Genomic DNA, 23,172 nt, shown 5'->3' with positions numbered 1-23,172 from the left:
TGTTTCTTGGAACACAGTGATTACATGACAATCTTATTTTTATATAAAAGTGCAGGCACTCACAAGCAGTAATGCTGAATGTTCAAATACAACTAAAAATTAGTAACAACCTATTTCTAGAGCCTAACATTCTCCTATACTAGTGTGTAAATTCTAGCATTGATTGTTCCTCAAGACTCTATGGAGCTACTGCCACAAAAATAATCAAACAGGTAAGGCTACAAATACAGTCTCCCTGAGATGTTCTAGGTATAAGAACCCAAACCTGGAGAACATTATTGCTTCACTAAGAAGTTATGCAAAAGTTGTCTTTGGTCCATTGTGATCCCTGAGTGAGAAAAGGTTCAACACCTCAGAGGACATGATCTCTGTTCTGCACTTCTGGAGAGCGATTATGCAAGGCAGTGGCTATTGCATCTGGGAATGAACCTCCAGACAGGTCTCAAGAGCTCCTTCTATTTACAGTAGTTCCCTCTCAAGAACTTGTCACCTCATCTTAGAGAAATGATCAGCCTTTCAATACAAAGAATTATTTAATTTCCCTGACACACTGGTAAAAACCAAAAAGCAGCTGAAGTGGCAGACTTAGCTGCATGTCACACTGAGAAGTCACCATTCACTTCTGAACATGGATTCAAACCATAAGCAAGCCAAAAAATCCAGACCAAGCTGTAGATCAAATGCTGATCCCATCACGTGGACCACTCTCCTTTAATAGCAAAAGAACTGTGTTTTCCAGCAGAAATCTTCACTGTAGGCCCGTGATATGGACAGGGGCTTGTAATATTACATGAATTTGGGTTTTGTTGCTGTTTAAACAGTTTTTCAAACTCTTATGCCTTCATTTGTGATCTTGGACCTCTGAAGGGTAATAGGTTGGGAGATTATCATGGCAGACCGACAACTCCGAAGTTCCAAGCTTCAAGTGAGCCTGCATTGGGTTGGATTCATCCTCCGGCACCGTGCAGTTTACCAGTTGCAGTTCTTTGGTGAAGCAGAATTCAATCTGGCCAATTGTTTGTGCTTTTTCACCCTAGAAACATGAAGAGTAAGATCAGCCTCATGGGAAGGAGAAAATAAATCAATGATTCAGCTACATTGCCCTATCTGTAGAACACAGTAGTGATTATTTGCGTATTTACCGGATGAAAAATGTGAAGTACAAGAGGCATCCACTCTGAACAGCTTATAGTAAATACTGTTACTCAGAACCGATCTGAGACTTGTCTAACTAGTAAGCCTCGTTATGAAATGCTGTGACACATCGTCCTGGCCTTCACTCATCTGCACAGGCCACAGAAGCTGTTCAACCCCAATGATGAGCTCTGGCTGAACTCTGTGAATATTGAAGGGTACATGTGACCAGAAAGACACTTTTCACCAACTCTTCATAGCAGGACAGGAACTGAGGCAAATAAAATTCTTCATCCAGAAACTAAATTTTGTAACAGCTTTTACATAAAAAAAATAACAGAACCAAGCTGTCAGAGGGAGCAGAAGCATCATTTTTGGACTACAGGACAGGCTAGGAAGAAAACCACTGACCATGAATAAAGCAGGCAGGCATGGAGGCCATTCATGTGGCAAAAAGATTACAGAAAAATCTCCCCAAATACTCAGGTCTAACAAAATGTGGAAAAAAAAATGGTTTTGAAACAATTAAGCAGTACAAAAAGATACGTACAAGACAAAAGTAACTGTGGTGAAGATTTTTTTGTTTGTTTGGAATTTGTGTTGTTAGGGGGTTTGTTTATTTTGTTGGGTTTTTTTAAGAAACGTCAGAACAGAGAGTGTGTCTAATCCATTCCAAACATCAAAGTACCTCCATTATGCACAGCAGGCATTGACAAGTCTAGAACTCTGAAAAAGGCCTATCTTCAAATAACTGAGATGTACTTTTTCATTTCTATTACCCAATACCCTCAGCTGTTAAGTACAGGAAACCCAAGCTGTACATTACTTTCATGTAATTGAAGCAGTATCCCAAGTATCCTAAAAGCAATGGCAGAACTACAACACACAGAGCTTGAAACTGGAGTTAGTGTTAGCTCTGTACTACTTTAATGTCAAAAGGTGGGTGAGTGTACAACCCACATTCAACTAATATTCCTTTGATCCTTAAAGTAACTTATAAACACATATTAAAAATATTGTAACCTATAGAATTTTTTCATGTTAAAAAACGTATGAGTACAAAAACCTCAGAGCATTACTAAAGCAAGAGCTGACAACACACTCCAGCAGCAACTGTATCTCAGCAAGTTTTCATAAATTGTTGCCTGTGTATGGCCAGTAACTCCGCCAAGAGTTCTGCAGTAAATCACCTTTCACAAGCTGAGATAAGAAGGAACCACTTAATAAGAGTGAAAGATAACCTTGTGGGGTTTTTTTTTTTCTTTATTTTTCTGTAAGAGCAGAGTAACCTAGCTGATAAAAAGGAAAGAGCTCTACAACCTACACATGTAGTTGTCCAGAACACTATTTTGTTCCTTCAGAGGCACTTTTGGTTCAGATATGGTGACCTGTACTTTACAGAGCACTGTCTCTGTGTACCACCTTCTCTACTGCATTATGATGCACAGCATAACCTACAACAAGGAAAAGTAAAAAGACATGGAATTTTGAGACATGATTGGCTCAAAAGGAAAGACTACAGTGAAGCTTAAAATGCCTTTCTGTACCTCTTTAGGTATGGGCTTTCTGGAACAATCTCAGAGACAAGCTTCCGAGCTGCTTTATTTCAGAAGGAGTCTGTTCAATGAGTAACTTCTTCATGCAGAACACAAGAGCCATGATGAGTGGAGGGAAGGCTGCTGTTGACAGCAGCACCATCACCAAGACTGACAGTCACTGGCTCCATTCAGCTCACTCTTACAGGTTTTAGTAATCTGCCATGCAGCAATTAAACTTTAGCAGGCATGGTGTAAAGTGCCCAGCTACAGCAACACCTCTGGCAGGGTGGATACAGCATTCATGCAAAAGATGCAGGTGTAAATCTTTTAAGACAAAGAGACCTCTAAAACCCAATTCCAAGAATCAAACAACACCTATATGCAAACAGCTGTATACACAAAGAACACCTAGACCTAAGTTTCACCATACCAAAGATTTTTCACTCTATTTTTGCTGTACCTTTGATTAAAAAATTCTTAAAAAAAAGTAAATTATTTTTTGTTTGGGTTTTTGGTTTTTTTTTTCCATTTTGGAAAATTAGGGGAGTTTTTACCTCTTCTGGAGGAAGGCATTGGATCTTTGGTGTTACACCATAAAATCTTCTAAGAGCTTCCTTTATAGCAGTCATCTGAAAAATTAAACAGCTTATAGAGATTAATAAGTCACAAGCACACCTTCCAACAGCTACTACACTGGTGAAGCTCTCAAAAATCTATATAAAAAGCACAACCTTGAAGAACTATAAAATTTTTAAAAGATCATTTGTTCTACAGAAATTGGTTGACTCCTACTGAAAAAGAAGTCCATGCACATGATTTTGTTTTATAAAAGATTGCCTCTTACCTCGTAATATGAACTGCTTGGCTTTATCCCAGCTTTCAAGAGACAACTGAAACAAAGATAAAACATTTTTCCATGTTTCCTGTATGCAAACATGCCTTCATAATCATTAGGTAAAACAGAAATCTTAAGAACCTTTCAAGCATTACAGTAATGGGAGCAAGGGCAACCTGTTTTTCATTCTTTGCCAGCCTAGGAAAGGCCATTTTCTGAAAGGACACGTCCCATCTAATTTGGCAGTCAGGAAGAACTCTTTCCCACACCTTAATCTGAGAAACTAGGATAGTTCAGTCCTCAGACACAGCTAGGGGAAAGGGAGTTTCAGAGTGCTTTGTGCAGTGCCAGATAGGACATGCAGTTTAATTGCTTCCTTTCCCCTGCCTTGAGCCATTCCCCTGTGCTCCTGCCACTGCAGAGGGAGACTTGGGAGGGTGCTCTAGGCACCCTCAAATACAAACACAGGATGGGCTTCATGTAGCGGGAGACACACAGCACACTGGGAGAGGGATACAGCATGTCAATCAGGATCAATGTTACTGCCAGGGCAGAAACTGTTCTAATAAATATGTTTTTGAAGAGGAAAAGTTGGTCACATGAGAGAAATGAGGTAGTGCTCAAGAACCTGCAGCCTGTGTACCTCCTCCTTTAGGCTCACTCCTGAGAGGAGTCCACATTTCCAAGCTGGCAAGATTCAGGACCTAACATAAAATGAGTCTGTGAATCCCAGCTTCTTCTGTAAGAAGTGGAAATGGTCAGTACCTTGCAGGATTTAATTCATAAAAGCTGATAATACTCAACCCTTCCCTTCCAAGGTCAGTTTTTGCACAAGGAAGATTTAACCCAGCTGACTAAAGGACAAGCAGTTTTTACTTGTCATTTTACACTGCATATAAGGAGGCAAACAGAATAGATGATGTTCTGTTAATTCTTACAGAAGGCTGCATGATGTCCTCTTTTTAATAATTTGCTTTTTGGAAACAATTTTTTTAATCACTGACATTTTTTTCTCATTCAAGGAGAAATTATATACTATGAGAACATTTTCAGTCTTTTTACTCTTCAGTAAAGATAAAATTAATTATACTAATTTTCACAATAGATAATAAGCTTTGAGCAATTAATTTCAACATGCTTCAATCTCTATTCTTTTGCAGCGCTGCACATGCTGATACAGAGTCACATCATCGGTCACTGTGCCATCTGTAAATGTTTTAGTCACACCATCACAGCTACTTAGGCAATTGACTTAGACATCATTAATTTTAACATTACATATGTCATGCTCAAACAATGTGTATAGAAAAATCTGCTTCAGTTTTAAAAGACATCTACAACCCCCAAGGTGGGAGAGAAGATGTATTTCCTTTGTGCCTATGCAAAATAAATGAGACTTTGTCTAGGAGACTGCTTGGCCAGGATACTGGCAGAGCATGAACAGGATGAGCTGGTTTGGGGTTTCTTTGGGGTTGTTTTAAGTTTTTTGGGGTTGTTTTGAGTTTTTTTAAGGTATGTTTCTTTGTAGGAAACTATTTCCTCTCTCAGATACTGTCCTCTTATGGTCAATAAATTGAAGTCAAACATCCTCTCACCCATAGCAAGCACTGATCAGGAAAGGACTGTAACCTTCTGACATTCACCTGCAGCCTGAACACATGCGTACAGCACATGGACAAGGCACAAGAGTCTCATCAAGACTTTGAATCTGGAATGCCCAGAACTTTGGAACCGTAGGGAGAAATCAGCCCCTAGGACAAAGCAAAAGTCCCACATGGGGGTTGACAGAAAGTCCAGCATAGGACTGCCTGCAGCAACTGAAGCCTTCATAACCTCCGCTTTTGCTGTTGCCTCTCAGCGTTTTCCCAGGACGTCCTGCATGATTTTGCCTGCAGCTTGTCCTTTCCCCTGAGGAAAGCACTGTCTTAAAAACAAGTGTTTGGGGCTCAGCATGACTCAGAAGTTTAGGGGGGATTTGTTACTTGATTTAGAACTTTACAGGTACCATAGCTTTTGGTATCAAGATACAGCCTGTAAAGCTTCTCAAAAATTTAGTGGCTCACACCGTGTAGAACAATGCTGCTAAGGATGCTGCTGGCTTATCTGACTGAAGTGACCAGAGACTGCTTCTCAGGGTAACAACTCTTCCTCTGAACTTCAGTACTAAAAATAATTTATGCTAATTCTCATTTCCTCTTTACCATCAGATTTTTAGATTTTCATTTGAGGCTAGAATTGAAACTTTTAGGAACTGTTTGAAATAAAAGCCAGAGTTCATCGAGTTCATTTACGTACCCATTGAGATCAACATGCTTGTAGAGTTCTAAGGCTTTACCAAAGTACTTTTTCTGAGAATTAAGGATCTCAAGTGTGGCTGCACAAGTGCCATGTTTGTCCCACTCATGTTTCCTATAGGAGAAAAGCAAAATGCAAATTTTAGAATACATTATTTGCACATACATGTGCTGTACAAGCTAGTCATTGTACTTAAATCAAGCATCCAAAAGGCTACACATGTGGAGTAGAACACTGCATTCAAATTTATCACACATGTAAAAAGTAAACCCAAGCAAGATCACTCCCACCATTTCAATAACAGCAACATCTATATTTTCATTAAGTAAATATGTATCATGCTCTTATGATACAATGCCCTCTCAGTGTATTTATACAAAGATGTTTGGAGGTCAGAATGTAAAGTATTTGCCTAGAAAATTACTATCCCTAAGCTTTTTATAAGTTTTAGTGGAACCTTTTGTGTTAAACAGACTTTGAAAGCACTAATTTTTTTTTCTGAACTCAAAGGATTAAGCCTTATTGTGGGTGAAACAGTATAATTGCATAAGCTGCTAAAATTTTAGGATCAGTTTTTATTCTGGCCTGTGGCAGAATTTTCATAGGCCTTCTCTCAAGTCTTGCTTCTAGTCCACTATCCATTCTCCTAAGGGCAAGGAATAGAGAGCAAAAGAAATACTTGCAGTGTACAGCATACAAACTCAAACAGGACAAAAACTGGGAAAAAGACAAAAATCAATCATTTATCAATTTATCAGTTCTAAAGTCCATTGGAAGATTAAGCAGTATAGTCTTTAGTGACACTGCCTGTGGATGTCTTTTTTTAAAATTCTTTTCAAATTTTCATGATCTGCTTGTACTATTTGGTATCAGTTCAGTAGATATACAGAAAGATTATCTAATCACAAACTTCTGCCCTCACCACAGCATCCTGTGACCTTATGATGCCTTAAGTACATCATCAAAAAGAGAGAAGAAGGACAACTAGTACTCACTTGAAAGCCTACCTTGGAATTGTCTGTTCATATTGAAAACTTCAGATTTTTCTTAAAGAATTAAAACACCTTAAATTATGTTTGGATCTAGAGAAATAGGGCACTACTTCTCAACAGATAATTAATAAAGCAGCTGTGGTGTCAGGAGATTTGAGGCAGGGGAGAAGATGCTTTACTGTAAGATTTTCACTGTATCTTCCCAAATTTAGCCTTCTAGAGAGTTCTCATCTGCAACATTCAACACAACTGCATGTCAAATGAATTGTTTATTGCCTGGAAGAGACCAGTTTCCATGGGCAGATTTCTTCACAAGGGATTTTAAATTACTAATGGGAAAAGACACCACAGTTTTCAAGTAAACAGAAGTTCTTTTAGGGGTAAACTTAGCAAGAGATATAGTTAGGCTGGATCAGAAGCAGATAATAGTCAGATCCAAAGGGCTACTGAAACACCAGCAAGCTGGAGTCAGGCCTTTGCATGTAGGACAACAATTTTAATTCAGAGAATGTATACATGCATGTGTGTAAAACTAATGGTGAAGTGCTTGTCTTTTGAAGAATTTCAGTAGTACTTGTATTCAAGTGTCCTCCTCTTTCTAAAAAGAAGGAAGAAATAGAAATGCCAAAGATCTGTTGGCATTCAAGAAGCCAATTATTGTTCCCATGGAGTGGCTTGGTGCAGTCTGCATTGACAGTGCCCGTGCACCATCATCTGCAGCAAGCCAAGAATGCACCAGGCCCAAGTGTTTAAATCAGTCCTGTGAGCTTCCAGAATGGACAGAGACTTTAGTCTCCACAAAATATTTACCCAGACTTTAAGATGACACTCTTCACACTGTTACTTTATTTTGCAGCACAGCCACACCAAAGAACAAAAGAAAAGACAGTAAAAACAGCTGTCAGTGCTTGTGAAGCTTCTGCAACTATTGCACCCACAAGCTTGGTGGTAGGACAGAGCTGCTGTCAGTAACTTTACTGGAAAGAGAAGTGGCTGCCATAACACAGTGCATTCTATTTTTTTATTTCCTCTTCTATGAGGAAACCCAAAAGGAAAGCTCTCTCAAGACCAGTAACACAGTGAAACTAGCTAGGGAAAGAGATCTGGAAGCTGCTCTTGCAGCTAGCTGTGACACCCCAGGACAGCTACTGCTACTCAGATTTAATGTGTCAACAGCAGGTGTTTGTCCTCCCTGGGGACAAAGGGAGGAAACATTCTCTCACCAAGTTTCATTTCTCTAAAACTTCTGCTATAGCCCTCTCTTCTCTTCTTGTATTTTACAAGAGAACAGATCTATACTGTAAATGAGACTGGCAAGACACATTGTTTCAGTGGCCTCCTGGACACTTCTCATGCACAACATCTCACCTGAAGAGCTACTCAGATGGATTTTTATAAAATAATATCCAAAATCCTTTTTAGGGTTTTTTAATACTCACCAGAACTGTGTGCGATTTAGAGATGAATGAAGCACATCAGGCCAGTAGTGTCTCATGTCTGACATAAGATCCTAAAAACACCACAATTAATAAATGCACCTACAGCACCAAAAAACTATTTATTTTACAATCTACATATATTGATACATTTTTTACAACTGAAGCCTCATCTTTCAATGTCCATGACTGAAACATTTAGTTGGAGAAAAATAAGAGGTCTTTTTCCTCCATATTCTGAAAATGCTGTTGCTGGAAGTAACACGTACACCTACCTAAATATCTGAACATACTAATACTGACACTCTGCCTAAAATTAAGACTTTCCTTCAACTGCCCCTGCACAAGTTTTTCAATCATGCAGTGGTTTCACATTTGTTGGCTCAAGTCTTTTATCCCTGTTTATAACACATAAATTAATTTTCTTGAATTAAATACATTGCAATTGTTTTAAGTAGAAAAAGAACAAAAAAGGACTAATGGCCTAGGAGAAAACACACAGGAAACAGTACTCTGAACTCATAATTTCTTTGTTCTGATTTTGCAGTAGAAAATAAGAAGAGAGAGCACCAAGTGACTGAGTCTTTTTCTTTTCACAGGTACTTTTTCCACTGCAGATCCATCACCAACGTGGTGCTGGACCTTTAGATTTAGTAAGGAGGATGTGGCTGAATGAGTCAAACTGCATGTTCACAAAATCAAGTAGGTGCAGCTGCTAATGATCACAAGGATGGCAACTTCAAACAGTACCAGAAGCACTTAAAGAATTTCTAGAGTCCTTAAAAAAACATACCTCTCAGTAAACATTAAGAGTGAGATTATAAACTGCATATTTTGCATATAGGATGTGCAAAAGTAATTGCACTTAGCTCTACCTGATATGTCTGGTTTTGTTTTAAATACCTTGATCTCGGTGACATTGAAATGCCACGTCCTATTACAGTCTTCAGCTCTGTCAGGCCTAGGGAAGCAAAATAAAATTGAAAAAAAAGATGTCTCCTAACTCACTACTGGGAACTAACATATCATTGGCCTGAATTTTAAATATGCAGGATTATAGCTGGAGATTTTACTTAAAAATGCCAGTAAACCATCAGAACCTACAGTGGTTTAGAAGTAAAACCTTCAAGACATTGATTACGGCCAAAAGATTTCTCATGAAGATTCAAAAAGATGGCCAAAATATTTTGTCATGATTTCTTTGTTTGGCCCTTCGGTCCCTTTAATTCTTTGTAAAAGTCATTTGGGTGTGCCAATGACTTGGGAGGGTCTTTCACATGATGTCACTGGTGTCACTAATGGCAGTGACATCCTAAATTGCTGCCCCATTTGATGCTTCTGCAATTATCACCAAGACACTCTCTGAGAATCAATACATAATGCTGCTCACTTTTCCAGAAGGCATGGCTTAAACTCCTGTACTGATTTTAACCTGTATTTGTCCAGAAAAGTTTTGAATTGCTGCCATCGGCATCAATTCCAGTGAGTTGATTCCTTTGAAGCAAATTAGTTTTTCCTATATTTTTGCAATATTTGTGTGAAGATAAGATACTTAAAGCCACAAGCAGTCATGAGATATTAACAAATTCTTTTTACTCAGAAAGACAAAAAAAAAAGAAGGGAAACAATAGTTCCCTTTGTGCTTGAGATGATTTCTGACCTTATGAAGAGATGTATAAATAAAGTTTGTATGTGGCCAGAGGATTTCAATGAGTCATGAGATACAGAACTGTATTTCAGTTTTATGTCAAACCATAGGGTTTTAATTTTGTTTCAAGGAATCATAAGAACAGACAGATTAAGATCTAAAAAAAATAGAAAAAAAATCAACAAAAAACCCCACAAAAAAACCCAACAGAACAAACAAAAAAACACCCCAAAGAAACAAACACCCACCCAATAAAACCAAATCACTAAACATCCTGGTCTAGTTTAAAAATTGATATTTCCTTTCTAGGCTGAAATAAAAACACTCTGTGATCATACCATAATCCATGGATTGTCCAGTACTTTGGCGGGTCATGACAATCATTAGCATTCATCTGTAGGAAACAAAAACACAGAATATTTGCTGCATGTATCCAGGAGTAAAGGTTTAAAGGCAAAATTCATTCAGTGATGGCCCGAAGTTCTACTGTGACATGCTAACTTGCCAAATCAAGAAATGGTGAACTCTAGTTACTTGAAGCTGTCATGGATTATACCACTTAGGGACCCACTGGCATTAAAATTTTGAAGCAGATCAGTGAAATCTGAACAGAGTATAAAGAGAAGACAAAAGGACATGTTCTGATGTAACAGGAAGTAGAAAAACATCTTTTCAAGAAGTGCAGAGCCATTAAAATAAAAACATGCAAAATAAACTATAATACTGGACAAGCACAAAACCTTCTTTAAGCCTTCAGGATTTGTTTTTTTACACTGTATTAAAAGTGAAAAATACAAAGAAGAGATTAAATATATTGATTATTCCAAGTAAAATGGACTTATGCTGTAAGGATTTTGACTTGAGGGACAAGGGAATGGAGAGAAAAAAAAGACTAAATACCTTCCTACAAAAACAGAAAAACAGAGCCTCCAATAAAAACTGTTGATAATACAGGAGAAATAGCCTACACTTTAATTACTGTTTAGAGCAGACACATCCCTGAAAAAAACAAACTAAAAAAATCCATGTCACACATCACGGAATACCATTACTGTATTTTCCCTGATTATTCTTCTTAGCAATTAGAGCTCTTTCAAATAAACACTTTTTGCCACTAACTAACAACCTCCCCAGACGTTCCTTTCCCATAATAATAGCTTTCCTTTTTGGCTCTGCATTCTGTCTTAATTATGCCACAATGCCTTTTATGAGATGCCAGAGCAAGAGCAGAGCATAGAGAAGAGCAGAGACAAGCCTGTAATCTCACTAATTGCCTTCCACATGCCACAGGCCTGGCAGCAAACATGCAAGTTCTGCAAGACTTTCTTGTCCTGTGTCCATTTCCTTCCTCTCCTCTTTTGCCACCAACAATACAAGCAATTACACCCAGAAACAGCTTTTTTCCCTGAAAGGAGTATTTTGAACAAACACACACTGCAAATGCCTAGACAATATTGCTCCTGTCAGGACACAAGCTCTGTGGAACTGCAGGGGATTGGCTATCTAGCCTGAAGTACAGCAAATTAATAGTCAACAGCTTGCTCAACTGAGGTGGGAACAAAACCAGTGTAATTGTGCTCCTTATTCAATATTTAACTGCAGGTCTCAGACGTGCTAATGGAACACCCAGAGCATTTTAGATCTGAAATCATGGCACTAACCTTCCTAGCAGTTTCTTCTACCTGTTTCATCAGATTCTTGGTGTTACCCTGTGTGCTGGCAGAACTGCAAGGTCAATGCAACCTACAACACATTAATTCACACTCTGCATGCTTTGGCCAGCTTCATTCAATCTCCTTTTTAATTTTTGCCTTAGTTTCTTTACAATGCTCATTTTAAAGCAGTATCATAAAAAATGTAAATGTTGGTCTGCAAAGCTGGGTACCCCTGTTTGCTTGGGCAAAACCACTTCTTGTCAGCCTTCCTGTTTATCACAGACTGACTGCTGGAGGATTAATTCAACCTCAGGCAACCACAAACTTGAAACAGAGGTACAAACATTTATTTTCAAGTGGCACTGGACCCCAGAAAGACTTATATACCTAGATAAATTTGAAAAAGAAGCACTGTTTTTTCCTGTTTTAAAGCAATCTGATAATCAAACCAATCCAAAGGAACCATACACTGTAAAACTGAGCAAGGTGCTGGTGAGGCTGTAGAGCACCCATCATGCTAGGAGGGAACACTACAGCAGAGGGATTAGCCTATTTGTAACAGCAAGTCATTGCACAAATAGCATGTGCCAGAAGCAGGGAAGCTTTTTATCACCTCTGAAATGCCGAAAAGTGAAATACCATCAACATGTCACAGAAGCATTACCTGTTGAGCTGCCCAAGTCACAAATCCCTTGGTACAGCAGCGGATAAATGCGAGCATTGTGCTACTGGATCACATACAGATACACCAAATTGAAATGAAAAATCAGCTTCTGGGAAGTGAAATATTTAATCCTGTTCTCCTTTCCAACCACCTTGCTTAAGTAGGCCATCTCTTTAATTAAGATAAATTATAAGTTACTTTGTAATGAAACATGGCAACTGCTAAGAAAAAATCTTGCTTTTCAAAATGTGGAGAGAATTCACCTCTTCAACTTCTTCTCCTCATACAGCGTGCATTTACTCCCCTTCCTCCTTCTCCCCACACCCTGGGGTAAAACAAATGAATAAATGAACGAAATTTATAGGGTTGCTGAAAAAAATTGGGTGGCAAATAAAACAAATTTTCTACTTATTGAACACCTCTCTAACAGGAGCTGTTAGGCTAAAACCTTTCATATAAAGACCCACAAAACCACCTAAACCAAACCTTATTCTCAGAAAACTTGTAGGAGTTGTAGACATAGATTAAGAGTTATCTTATTAATTATGAATGGACATTGGGAAAAGCATTTCTTTTGTTCCAGAACAGTGTATGGCAAGAGCTGAAATGACTTTGACACACCTGGCTTAAAATGCGAAGAAATATATCTAAGGAAGTTTTTGATCTCATGCTAGATCACAATAGTGTATTGCCCTCACTTTAGTCACTTTAATTCTTTTTCTATTACGTGACTACTTCTATTTTTACCAAAAATAAGAAGGAAAAACAGTATTTCTATTCTTCATTTAAGCCTCTGCTATAAAATTATTGTCAAAGCCTGAACTTAAGAAAATTTTTTATCTCATATGAAAAAATAATTTTTTTTAAAAAAAACATCATCTGTTGCTTTACCCAACATTCAAACTTGAATTCAGGCTGTTCTGCTCATTACTCTATTCTACTGTCCTTTTTTTGACTCTTTCCTTCCTCAGAACATATGCGCAATAAAAGGCAGATGACAGCAGTTACAGTTTCTTTATTGTCCTTCCCATTCCTAACAGAGAAAGAACTAAATAACTTACAAATTTGCACTGGATCTTCCACATTTCGCACATACAAACACAAAACCAACCACACAGAAAATTTTACCTTTTTGCAATCTCTAGGATGCAAAAGCTGAGATGATAGTTCTCTTTTTAAGTTCTGCAATAAAAGATATTTCACAACTCCATAAAAGGGGAGTTGGAAAGTTCCTTTTCTTGGCTTTAAGTTGCTCTTAAGTCACTGATTTGTTACTGAAAAGTGTGGTGTGAATCAGCCACAGGCACAATTTTTTAAGGGAACATGAAATTCATAGTCACTTGAGGTCTGTGAATTTAGCTTAGATATCTTTGCATAAGACATAGTAACCTTAGGTCAATTATATGGTACTGGAATTTCTAATCACATTACAAGGAAGAAAATCTCTCTTCCTCCTTCACCCTTTTCATTGTAGTACTCAGTAATTAGGTCCTGGGGTTATCACTGCTTCTATGGTATCACTTTATTTTAATGGGTTCGTTTGGAAAATAAGACTACACCTCTAAGTGCTGATCACACTCAGCACTAAGAAGCACCAGCTGAACACTTACTTTTTAAAGCCCAGAAAGAGGTGGGAGAGATGTATTCTCAAATTTCTGGCATGCTGATCTGTGCCCTCTAAAGTTTAAAGAAGGCCTTTCAGGCCTTCAAAAGGCTAAAAAACTTTTCAAGTACAGATTTGCAAAACAGGTAGGAGTTAAAATGCAGCTCATCCACACACCTCAAGAACACACTATGTATGAAAGAGTCTATTATCAGATTCCTTTAGATAGGAGGCACAAACTAAGAAGTACTTTCAGAAAAAAAAGCATCTCACAGCTTTTTGTCATAATTGATATAATGACTTTCGCTGTTTCTTTCACAGCTTTTTCCTTTCACTATCATGTCATCAATTTTAAACTGAATAATAACATTAAAAACATTTACACCCTGAAAAGCACCAGTTATATATAAATACACTGAACATACAGAAGAATTTACCTACTTAAAAACACTTAAACTAATTCCTGAGTTTAGGAACTACTCTTACCTAAAACAAGAAAGATGTTTTAGGAGTACAGTTGAGATCTTGTTCCTTCATATGACACAATGATGGGAAACTGAGAAAAAAAGTCACTTACTATGATTTTAATATTCCTTTTTCTGTACTTCTTTGAATGCTTCTGTCCACCTCTTACTACAGAATATCATAGGAAATTAACAAAGTGCAAGAATGCTTACATTTTCTGATGTTCAATACCTTCGATTATTCACTACAACTTCACTAGAAGGTTATGTAAACTATCTGTCAATTTATAAATTGCATGATCCTGGAATTCAGAGGAGTAACCAGCATAAATACAAAGTGGGAAAACTGGTTGCTAAGGGGTTTGTTTTATTAATTTTGGGTTGTTTCATTTTTTATTTTTTTTTCCAATTTTTCTCATCTCAGTCATGTAAGCAAGGGTTTGCACTGCTACTGACTCATGCTAGGCACTACAAACTCTTCAACACCAACATCTCTGCTTCAAGTCATTAACAGTGATGTTTAATCAACAGAAAATCAGACATATTGCATCAAATCTTTCCTTATTTCTGCCCCAAAACAGGCAAACAAACAAAAAACAGAACAGTGATTTTGGTCTTTGGTCTCAGTTAGTCACACACATCTGACTTTTGTTATTGGTATTATCCTCCATTTTTAAGTAAAGTACATCTACTATTCCTCAGATATTTAGGCAGCACAAGACTTTTGTTGCTACTGCTTTTCTATCTATATCCAGAATCAGGAATAAGAAATAAAAAAAGTACCTAAAACACAAAAAATAAGATTCTAATGTTGTAAAAAAAATCCAAAGAAATCTTTCTCATGGCAGAGACATTTGGCTGAACCTGAAGCTACTTTATTATCCACAAGGTTCTTCAAGCTTGTGTCAATAAATCTGATCATATTTTTAACTTAACTATATGGGAAGGGACCTTTGAGTACTTCCAGTATAGGAAAAGTGTTCTACTTATCAGATGGTAGTACACATTCAATAGCAATAGTACCCCTCTTAGCTGTGCTTTGACATATGTTATGTTGAAAGGCTGGGTTTGTTTTGGGTTCACACCCCTCAGACACAGCAAAAAATGCAGAAATACTCAGAGACACCTGCCACAACACCTTTACAGCTCTCTTGCCTGACTGAATCACTATTTGACGACATCACAGAAATACTGGAGCAAACATTACAAAGCTAAAAAACTTATTGTGCAGCAGTTAGTTCAAACACTGATCTGTCATCAGTCAAACAAAGCAGGCAAGTCTTCCTACAGAGTCTGATGAAAGTCTAGGATTAAGTTTATAACTAGTAAGACGTCACAAATTCTGTAACAAACTTACTGTACAGTACACTCTACACTGATGGCTCTATCTGTAACACACCACAGTCTTTCCTGCTGCTCTTCATTGCAGGGGAAGTAGCAAAACCTCCATCAGGATCAGGAAAAGCCTTTATAAAGGCATAACCAAGATTAAATATTCAATGGGTTTTATTCAATCTGTTTTCACACATTTATTATCTAATGCTACCTTTTTTAGGATAAAAGAGAAACACAAAAATCTTACCTTACATACAGTCACTGGCCAATGATGAGCAAAATACAGCTTTTTCCAGGGATGAAAGTGGACGTCACTGGAGAGAGACAGACAAATTTATTTTTCTTCAAGCATTTTAAAAAGAGGAACACCTTCAGGCACACACTCCAAACTAACAAGTAGGAAAGAAACAACATATTAGGAAACCTGCTAATATCTTGATTGTTAAACAAATTCTCCTTTTGGCAACCTGCTAATATGCTGATTGTTAAACAAATTTTCCTTTTGGCACCCTCTCCATATGCTTTCCATTTCTTAAGTATGGAAAGAACACATTGTTATGTTTTGTATTTACAGAGTACTTATTGGCATGCTTTTAAAATTATTTTTTTTTTAAATAGGTGTCTTTATTTAATATGTTAAGAATGTTCTAATTCTTCTTGATAGGCACATTATCTGAGGAAAAAAAAAAAAGCATACAACCTTCTCGGAACTGTAACTACTCTTCTGAAAAAGAAAGACTACAATCATTCACAAACTATGTAGTTTACACTGCAGGACATGCAACTGGATCTTGCAAGTTTCCCCAAACTTTTTGATTAAAAAAAAAATTCAGAATAAAAAGTAAAGTACAAATAACAAATCTCAAAAATTCTGACTAAGTTTATAGGCATTTAATTCAAACAGTACATTTTTAAATGCTTATTAAAAATGAAGTCGCTTTTACACATTTAAAAAGTGATCAAACTATAACAAAGTCTTAAGGTTACCTATGGAAGAATTTAAGAGGTATTCCATATTTTACAAGAACATGCCTGTTTCAAAGCCTCTAAGAATAAAAGATTTATCAACACACAGACCAATCAGTACTGTCTTACTCTTATGCAGAGGGAAAAAAAAAAAACCTCAAAAATTTGTTCAAGAAGTGTTGGAAGCCCATGTCACATAATTTCTGTAGAGGCCTTTTGCAACAGTTGGGAGCAGACCTACTCTGGTTAAAGTAGAAGTAAATAAAAAACCTGTTGCATCAGACACTACTGCATATATATTTAGTTATGAAGCAACCAGACAAAGTAATTAAATAGAACAGCAAATGGGAAAAAATAAGTAGAATTGTAAATTATTTAAACTGACAACATTACCTGCAGAACTGCAAAATAAATTGTGATTCTCTGGAAGCTAATAGCCACTTGTCAGTCATTAGTTCTTTCTAGAGGATATATTACCAAAAGAAAAAGGGGGGAAAAAAAGAAATAAAAGACAAAGCTAATTCTTCTCAACCTCAGGACAGCCCAGGGATGCTTCTGTGTTATCTCACACGTCAGCTACTTCCTCTAGGTTTTCTAGTTTACAATGGCTGCATTTTCTCTTAAGCATTTAGATGTATTCATGGTTTTCTATATAATTTAGGAGAATAGCTCTGGACCTGACCAGGCATAGCCACAATAAAAACTATAAACACTTTTATAGGGGTCTTTACTGTTGCTGTAGAAACCTGAATAGAGGAATTGCCCTATATTACAGATAATTTAATTTCCTTGGTTTTAAAAATTCCTTGCTTAGAAATTATCTTTCTTTCTTTAGACTTTCCATTAAATCTCTCATCTGTATTTGAAATAGCAGCTGAACTTCTGCAATGTCAGTCATGCCAAATAGAGTTCTCCTAGAACACACTTTTTGGCTAAGGATAGGTCAGAAAACTGTACTTATCACACAGAGAGAGTTAAGCTCAGAACTGGAATCCAAGGAAAGCCATTTTCAATACCTATGCAGCTTCAGAGATACCGCCTCTTCTCTGGACCTGAGTTATCCTGCTCTGTGCAGCTCAGGAATGTGCCTCTAGAGCTGACTCTTTGCCAAGATAGCCAAGGCAGAGCCTAAATCCTGGGGACTGAAGAAACAGCACAGTGTCTAAGCTACCCACCAGCTGCAATGTAAACACTGAAAGAAGTTCAGCACTGAACTGAGCACTCCTAACCATTCTCTTGCCAAAGCACTGGAAAAGCAAAGGAAGCAGTAAAGTTTATTTCCTCATATAATGCAAGAGGAATTTCAGCTTTGACCACAGAAGGGTGTGATTTGGGGTGTGGTTTCTCCCATGGGCCATTGGTACTGAAGCTCAGATTTTGCCAAGGTGCAACAGCCACCAAAAGGTGGTGAAGAAATCTGATACAGCCTCAGTTGAGATGTCATATGAAAAAGAATTTTATATTGTCAGAACTGAGAAAATAGCAAGGAAAAAGAAAATATAAATAAAAAAGTAAACAATGCAACCGTTAGTGCAGCTCATGCCACAGGGATGACTCCAGATTTTTTGCTATAAGTTTCAAAATAATGTTCAGATTTTGTCATTACTATATCACAGCTCTAAATGATTAATCTACAGCAAGATTAGAAAAGTCTTAAGTGCAACAAATTGAATTTAAGTTTCCTCTCTCTCTTTATGCTGACACGTTTCCTCAGGCATGATCCTTGCTCCTGTAGTTAATGTAGATGCCTTATTATAAATCACCTAAGGGAAGAATAACACATCAAAAATCGTACATAATAACAAATTTACATTAGAAGTTAAACCATTCTGATCTGCACTTACGAATGAGTTGTCAGATGTTTCATTTTAAAGCACATCTTACCTTTGAGTAAATGCATCTGAAGTACACCAACAACATAGTGCCATGGAAAACCAAACCAGAATCCAATAGTGCAGCTTTGCAGGTTTCATTTTGTTATCCAAATAGCTGTAAAAAGAAGCTATTGGGAAAGAAGAAATCTGTTACCTATCCAAAACACTTAAAGTCAAAATGAAAAAAAACCCCACTACTATGTCAGAAATAACAGCTAATGGTAACTCTAGATTAGATTTACAACCGTGGGTAAAATGAGGATCTCTTTCAGGGCTGTGCCTAATTCCCCAGCTTGTATGGTAATTTTCATAAACTAATGCCATCAAGGATAAGATCACCATTTCCTATTTTTTCTTTACTTGTACATGGTTGCAACAGAGCCACTTTCCAATTAACAGAAATCCATAAATCTTCTACCCAACTATATTTTATGTAATTGAAGACTCTACTTGTAGTCAGCTCAAATGCAAAAGGGATTCATTAAAGAAACTTTGAACTTAATATTAAATATTCACGTTGAATTGGCCAAGGCTGATATTAGAAACTCACAGGAAGCCAAGTATGATGTCCAAAGATGAAATTCTGTCTAAATGCCAGTTGACTACTAAACTAATACTTAAAAAAAAAAAAAAAAATGCTGCTAAAACCACATGAGTTTCTGTTCCTGTTATAAACCTGAGATAGCCGCTATGAAATCACACACAATTTGCCTAATACTTCATGGACCTTAAAAGTCAGGGGATAAAAAAAACAAATCAGCCTTCACAAACAGGACTTTCACTTGGCACAGGTCAAAAATCTCAACTGTCTCCCCAGTCCACCAGCCATTTCACAGCATTTCAAATGCTACCTTCTAGAAAAGGATGTACATGAACATATTTACATTCAAGTTATTAAAGCCTCACCAAACCTACTTCCCAACTTTCTCAAAATGACAACCCTACACCACAAGACACTGCATGTAACCTAGGTGACCTTTCTAAGATCGCTCACTATACAAGCCGTATTCTTTTATTCTGTGAAGGTTTTTTATAATTCATCCTTAAAACAGTCAAGTAAAGACTGTTTTGACACCAGTGAAGACTGAGTCAGTCATTACACTGAGAAAACTCAGTGTAATTTATATTCACAGCTCATTACAAAGAAGAGCCCATTTTCCCACAGTTGTTACATGGCTCTGGACCCCGCAGTTCTGCAAACACTGTGCCAGAGCTGAAGTACAATTTAGGGAGCCTCCCCGCTTGCAAAATGTGTGGGGATTTCCAAACTTTTGGGGGGCTTAGGCAACAACAGTAACAGTCAACCAGCTAAATTTATCACAAGGTCTTGCTAAATTGTGAGGAAGCTGACACCTCTAAGACATTCTTCTATTTCACACATTAATGCCTCTCTAATTTGTAACAGACACATTATCAAGGTACTTGGCCTAACAGAAGATATAAAAAGATAAATATTAGTTGCCAACTGTTGATTACCTGATCTAGTTTCTTAAAAAAACATCAGAAGGAATTTCACTCACCAGGTAAAATAAGAAAAAAATAGTAATTTTAAAAAATCATTTGGAGAGTGCTACTTGTATAAAAAGCAAACAATAATGTAGAACTCTAGAACTAAAACTAGTGTAGGATCTTTAGCAAAAGCTAGCTAAAGCAAGACATATGTGCTGTATTAAAGAAATTTATACAGTAATACAGTGTATAAAGAGTCACAAATAAGTAATTAGCTGCTGGATAGCCAATTTCCCCAAGAGCTCTGCACCTTAAGTGACCTCTAATCTCATCATTTGAACAACAGGAATTAGTGATGTGAGAGTCTGCCTTACAGACCTGCTTAATGACTTCATCTTCTATTCTTTTCAACTGAAAACCAACCAAGCAAGACAACTTTTCTGCATGAAAACCTATCTACCCAAGATAAAACACTGAGAGATGTAAGGAGTGTAAGATTCACGGAAAATTCTGCCCTACCTATAAAAAGCAGGAAGTACTACTTAAAACATAGTAACATCACACCTCACCAAAGAAAAGCTGCATTTTACAAAGGTGTGGAAGAAACACCTTAAAGAAGTCGATTATGAAAGGAAAATAATGCAGCAAGCATTATAGCATTTCTTTTGATGTAAGCTGGTAGGCAGAAAGAAGATTTTTTTTCCCAGTGACTAAGTTGAAAAAAAAAAGCATAAAAGCAATTATCTCCTTTCTCACTGGACTCTTATCTTTGATCAAGTAATACCCAGGGACAGAGAGGGCTTCAAAAAATGCTGCTATCAGAGTACCAGAAGGTGCTGATTTGTTCTACATCTTGTTCTGAACCCTGGAACAAGAACATAAGGCAACAAAGACAGTGAGCAGGTTTGAAAGCCCTCAATCTGTAACTTTCACTTTTTCCCACTGACAAACAATACATAAACGCTAAGGATTTAGCTCAGAAGACAACCTTGCAGCTACCACACCACTATCATGACAGACTGAGTGATTTATTCCAGCTGACCTTTTATTTGTCTGTGACATTGATTGTAGCGGGTGAAAAGTGCATCAATCTCACCTTAAACGCACCTTTGATGCACGTTTGAGGAAATACATGCATCCAAATGAAAACAGTATTAACAACTAAGATGCATAAAGCACATAAATTTTTAATAACAATTGCTTTTGCTTACTAAAAATTACACTAGATTACTAATTTCACAAATACAAGAAAAAACAGATATAGTGAATCTTACAGCAACTCTTCTCTAATAAGAAACAAGGATTTCACACTATGAAAGCTAGTTACAAAAAAAAAAAAAAAAGTCATGATGTTCCAAAAGATTTCATAACAGAAAACTTAAAAATGATGAAACCTGCACACATACATAAAATTACTACTTGAAACTAGGCTATCCACTCATTTTCATTATGGATAAAATTTCAAAGGGCACAAACAGCTTTGGAATGACTCTTGGTTTACTATATATAGAAAAGGAATGCAAAACACGTTTGTGTGTGTGTGCGTGTGTGTTAGTAACCTGGTCAGGGCAAGGTCACTTTCAGTAATGTTAGCATTGTCCCATGCTGCTTTCGAAATTATCTGCCCAGGCTTATCAAAGACTAGGGAGAGCTTGTAATAAACCTATAATAAATGAAGAAGAGGAAATCTTCTCTTAATACATTCACTATAGTTTGAATTCTAATATACCATCTGGAAGGGACTGCTGATGTAGCACATCCTTCTTTTGGACACTAGCAGTTAGTCACCTCTTACTTTACTCCCTTATTTTCTTTTTGCTTTGCTTTTAACAATTAGCTTGACTAGCAAACCCCTCATCAATATAAAATTTGCTGTTCTACACTTTAGTTCAGCATGTAAAATCAGAAGAGAAGATGCTGCAGAACAGCACTCAAGGATCACCAAGAGATACCCATGGTTATGACATAGCATGCACGCAGCTAAATGTTGGCAACAGTGTCCAAAGATAAGATTTAGGACAGTTAGCCTGGCATCTAAAGCAGAAAAATAAACACCCAAGGCTTTGGTAGCATCCCAAACAAGTCAGCATGCACTGTACCTGTCACGAGTTAGACAAGCCAAGTCACAACAGTATGCCAGAAGAATTAATTTAATTTATGACAACGCTCTTAGATCCGGCTGCTTTTACCTCCACTGTCCATTCCCAGCTAGCCATGCATGCCGAGCCCGAGTGCTGGCCCGAGTAACCGCAAAAAGCTCCCTGAAGCCTTTTCAGAGGCACTACTCACTCCCAGCGCCACGGCAGGATTTCAGCAGCACCCCTCTCTCCGCCGAGGCTGAGCGGTGCCGGGGTGAGCCCGGCGGGAGCAGGGGCTGCGCTCAGCCCCGCCGGCTCCCTGGGGAAGCGCCGGGCACGGCGGCAGCTCGCTCTCCTCGCACGGCAACCAACACACGGCTCTGCTCCAGCACGGACGGAACTCCGGCAGCAGAAAGCCTTTTCTCCAGATAATCATTATAGAGGCGTCTGCACAAACTAGAGAACGCAATTCACCCGAGCATCCGGAAGCGGGAGGCCTCCAGGCGACAGGAGGATGCCAAAGCTGATGCAAAGTGTAAAAAAACCCGAAAAACTATTAAGAGTTTTTCCGCCTCTGGGACACGCTGCCATTTATTCGGCTGTCTTTCGACTTGCTACGTATGGAATTTAAAGCGTAAGAAGGGAAAACTAACACATTGTCCGTCCCAGGCCTGCAAGTCCCACCTTTGCAGTTCGCGCAGCTGAGGATCTCTGGCACAGAGCCACTCTCCCAGGCAGAAAAGCCAACTCAGAAACACCTCGGGCGGGCCGGACCCCACCGCAGCTCCCTCCTTGCTTGGCTGCCACAGCGGGAGCGGGGCAGGTTGCGGGAAGAGGGAGCCGAGGGAGGCCGGAGCAGGAACACTCTCAAATCCGACCTCCGCTGCCTCGGGTTCAGACCTCACCACACCTCGGCACGCTGCACGCACCCCCCGGCCCGCCTTACCTTCCGCCCGCCGCCCCGGCGCTGCCCGCAGGAGCTGCCCCGTGCCCGCCCCGCTCCCGGGCCCCAGCTCGGCCCCGCCTCGGAGGGCGGGCGGCCGGGCCGGCACCGCCGCTCACCACGGCGGCTGCCCGCGGCCTGCCCGGCCACTGCCGGCTGCTGGGGACGCACAGACCCGGGGGACTGCGGCCCCGCTGCCTCCCTGGAGCATCCCTGGAACATCCCCGCGGCCAGCCAGGGACCGGCGGGAGCAGGCCCTTGTG

The 23,172-nt window shown here is 38.5% G+C and overlaps 1 protein-coding gene across 7 annotated transcripts; it reads right to left on the bottom strand.

The window, feature by feature from the left end:
* Positions 1–676: 676 nt before the first annotated feature.
* Positions 677–23,172, bottom strand: RNASET2 (ribonuclease T2). 7 transcript variants are annotated; one of them, XM_058836224.1, is made up of 10 exons: positions 23,029–23,172; positions 18,450–18,567; positions 15,847–15,913; positions 10,217–10,272; positions 9,134–9,191; positions 8,234–8,304; positions 5,803–5,916; positions 3,517–3,562; positions 3,227–3,301; positions 677–1,033 (listed from the first exon to the last, which is right to left on the bottom strand). In XM_058836224.1, exons 1-10 carry the CDS (start codon positions 23,129–23,131, stop codon positions 842–844), a joined length of 900 nt encoding a protein of 299 aa, XP_058692207.1. In that variant the 5' UTR covers positions 23,132–23,172; the 3' UTR covers positions 677–841. The 7 variants fall into 7 exon arrangements, with proteins under 7 accessions (XP_058692207.1, XP_058692210.1, XP_058692212.1 ...); XM_058836227.1 differs by having other exon boundaries at positions 22,913–23,051; XM_058836229.1 differs by having other exon boundaries at positions 18,450–18,554; positions 22,913–23,036.

Source organism: Poecile atricapillus, chromosome 3 (assembly GCF_030490865.1).
Source record: "Poecile atricapillus isolate bPoeAtr1 chromosome 3, bPoeAtr1.hap1, whole genome shotgun sequence".
NCBI classification, from domain to species: Eukaryota; Metazoa; Chordata; class Aves; order Passeriformes; family Paridae; genus Poecile; species Poecile atricapillus.
The sequence above is the reverse complement of the archived record's forward strand: the minus strand, read 5'-3'. Positions and strand labels throughout refer to the sequence as shown.

Bases quoted from the DNA above. Each gene is read 5' to 3' on its own strand.
- RNASET2 (XM_058836224.1), bottom strand. From the start codon at position 23,131: ATGTTCCAGGGATGCTCCAGGGAGGCAGCGGGGCCGCAGTCCCCCGGG. The intron at 18,568-23,028 runs GTGAGCGGCGGT...CTTTCCCAATAG, and splicing joins GGCCGCGGGCAGCCGCCGTG to CTTCTTTTTACAGCTATTTG. The intron at 10,273-15,846 runs GTAAGATTTTTG...TGTTTCCTACAG, and splicing joins GGCCAGTGACTGTATGTAAG to ATGAATGCTAATGATTGTCA.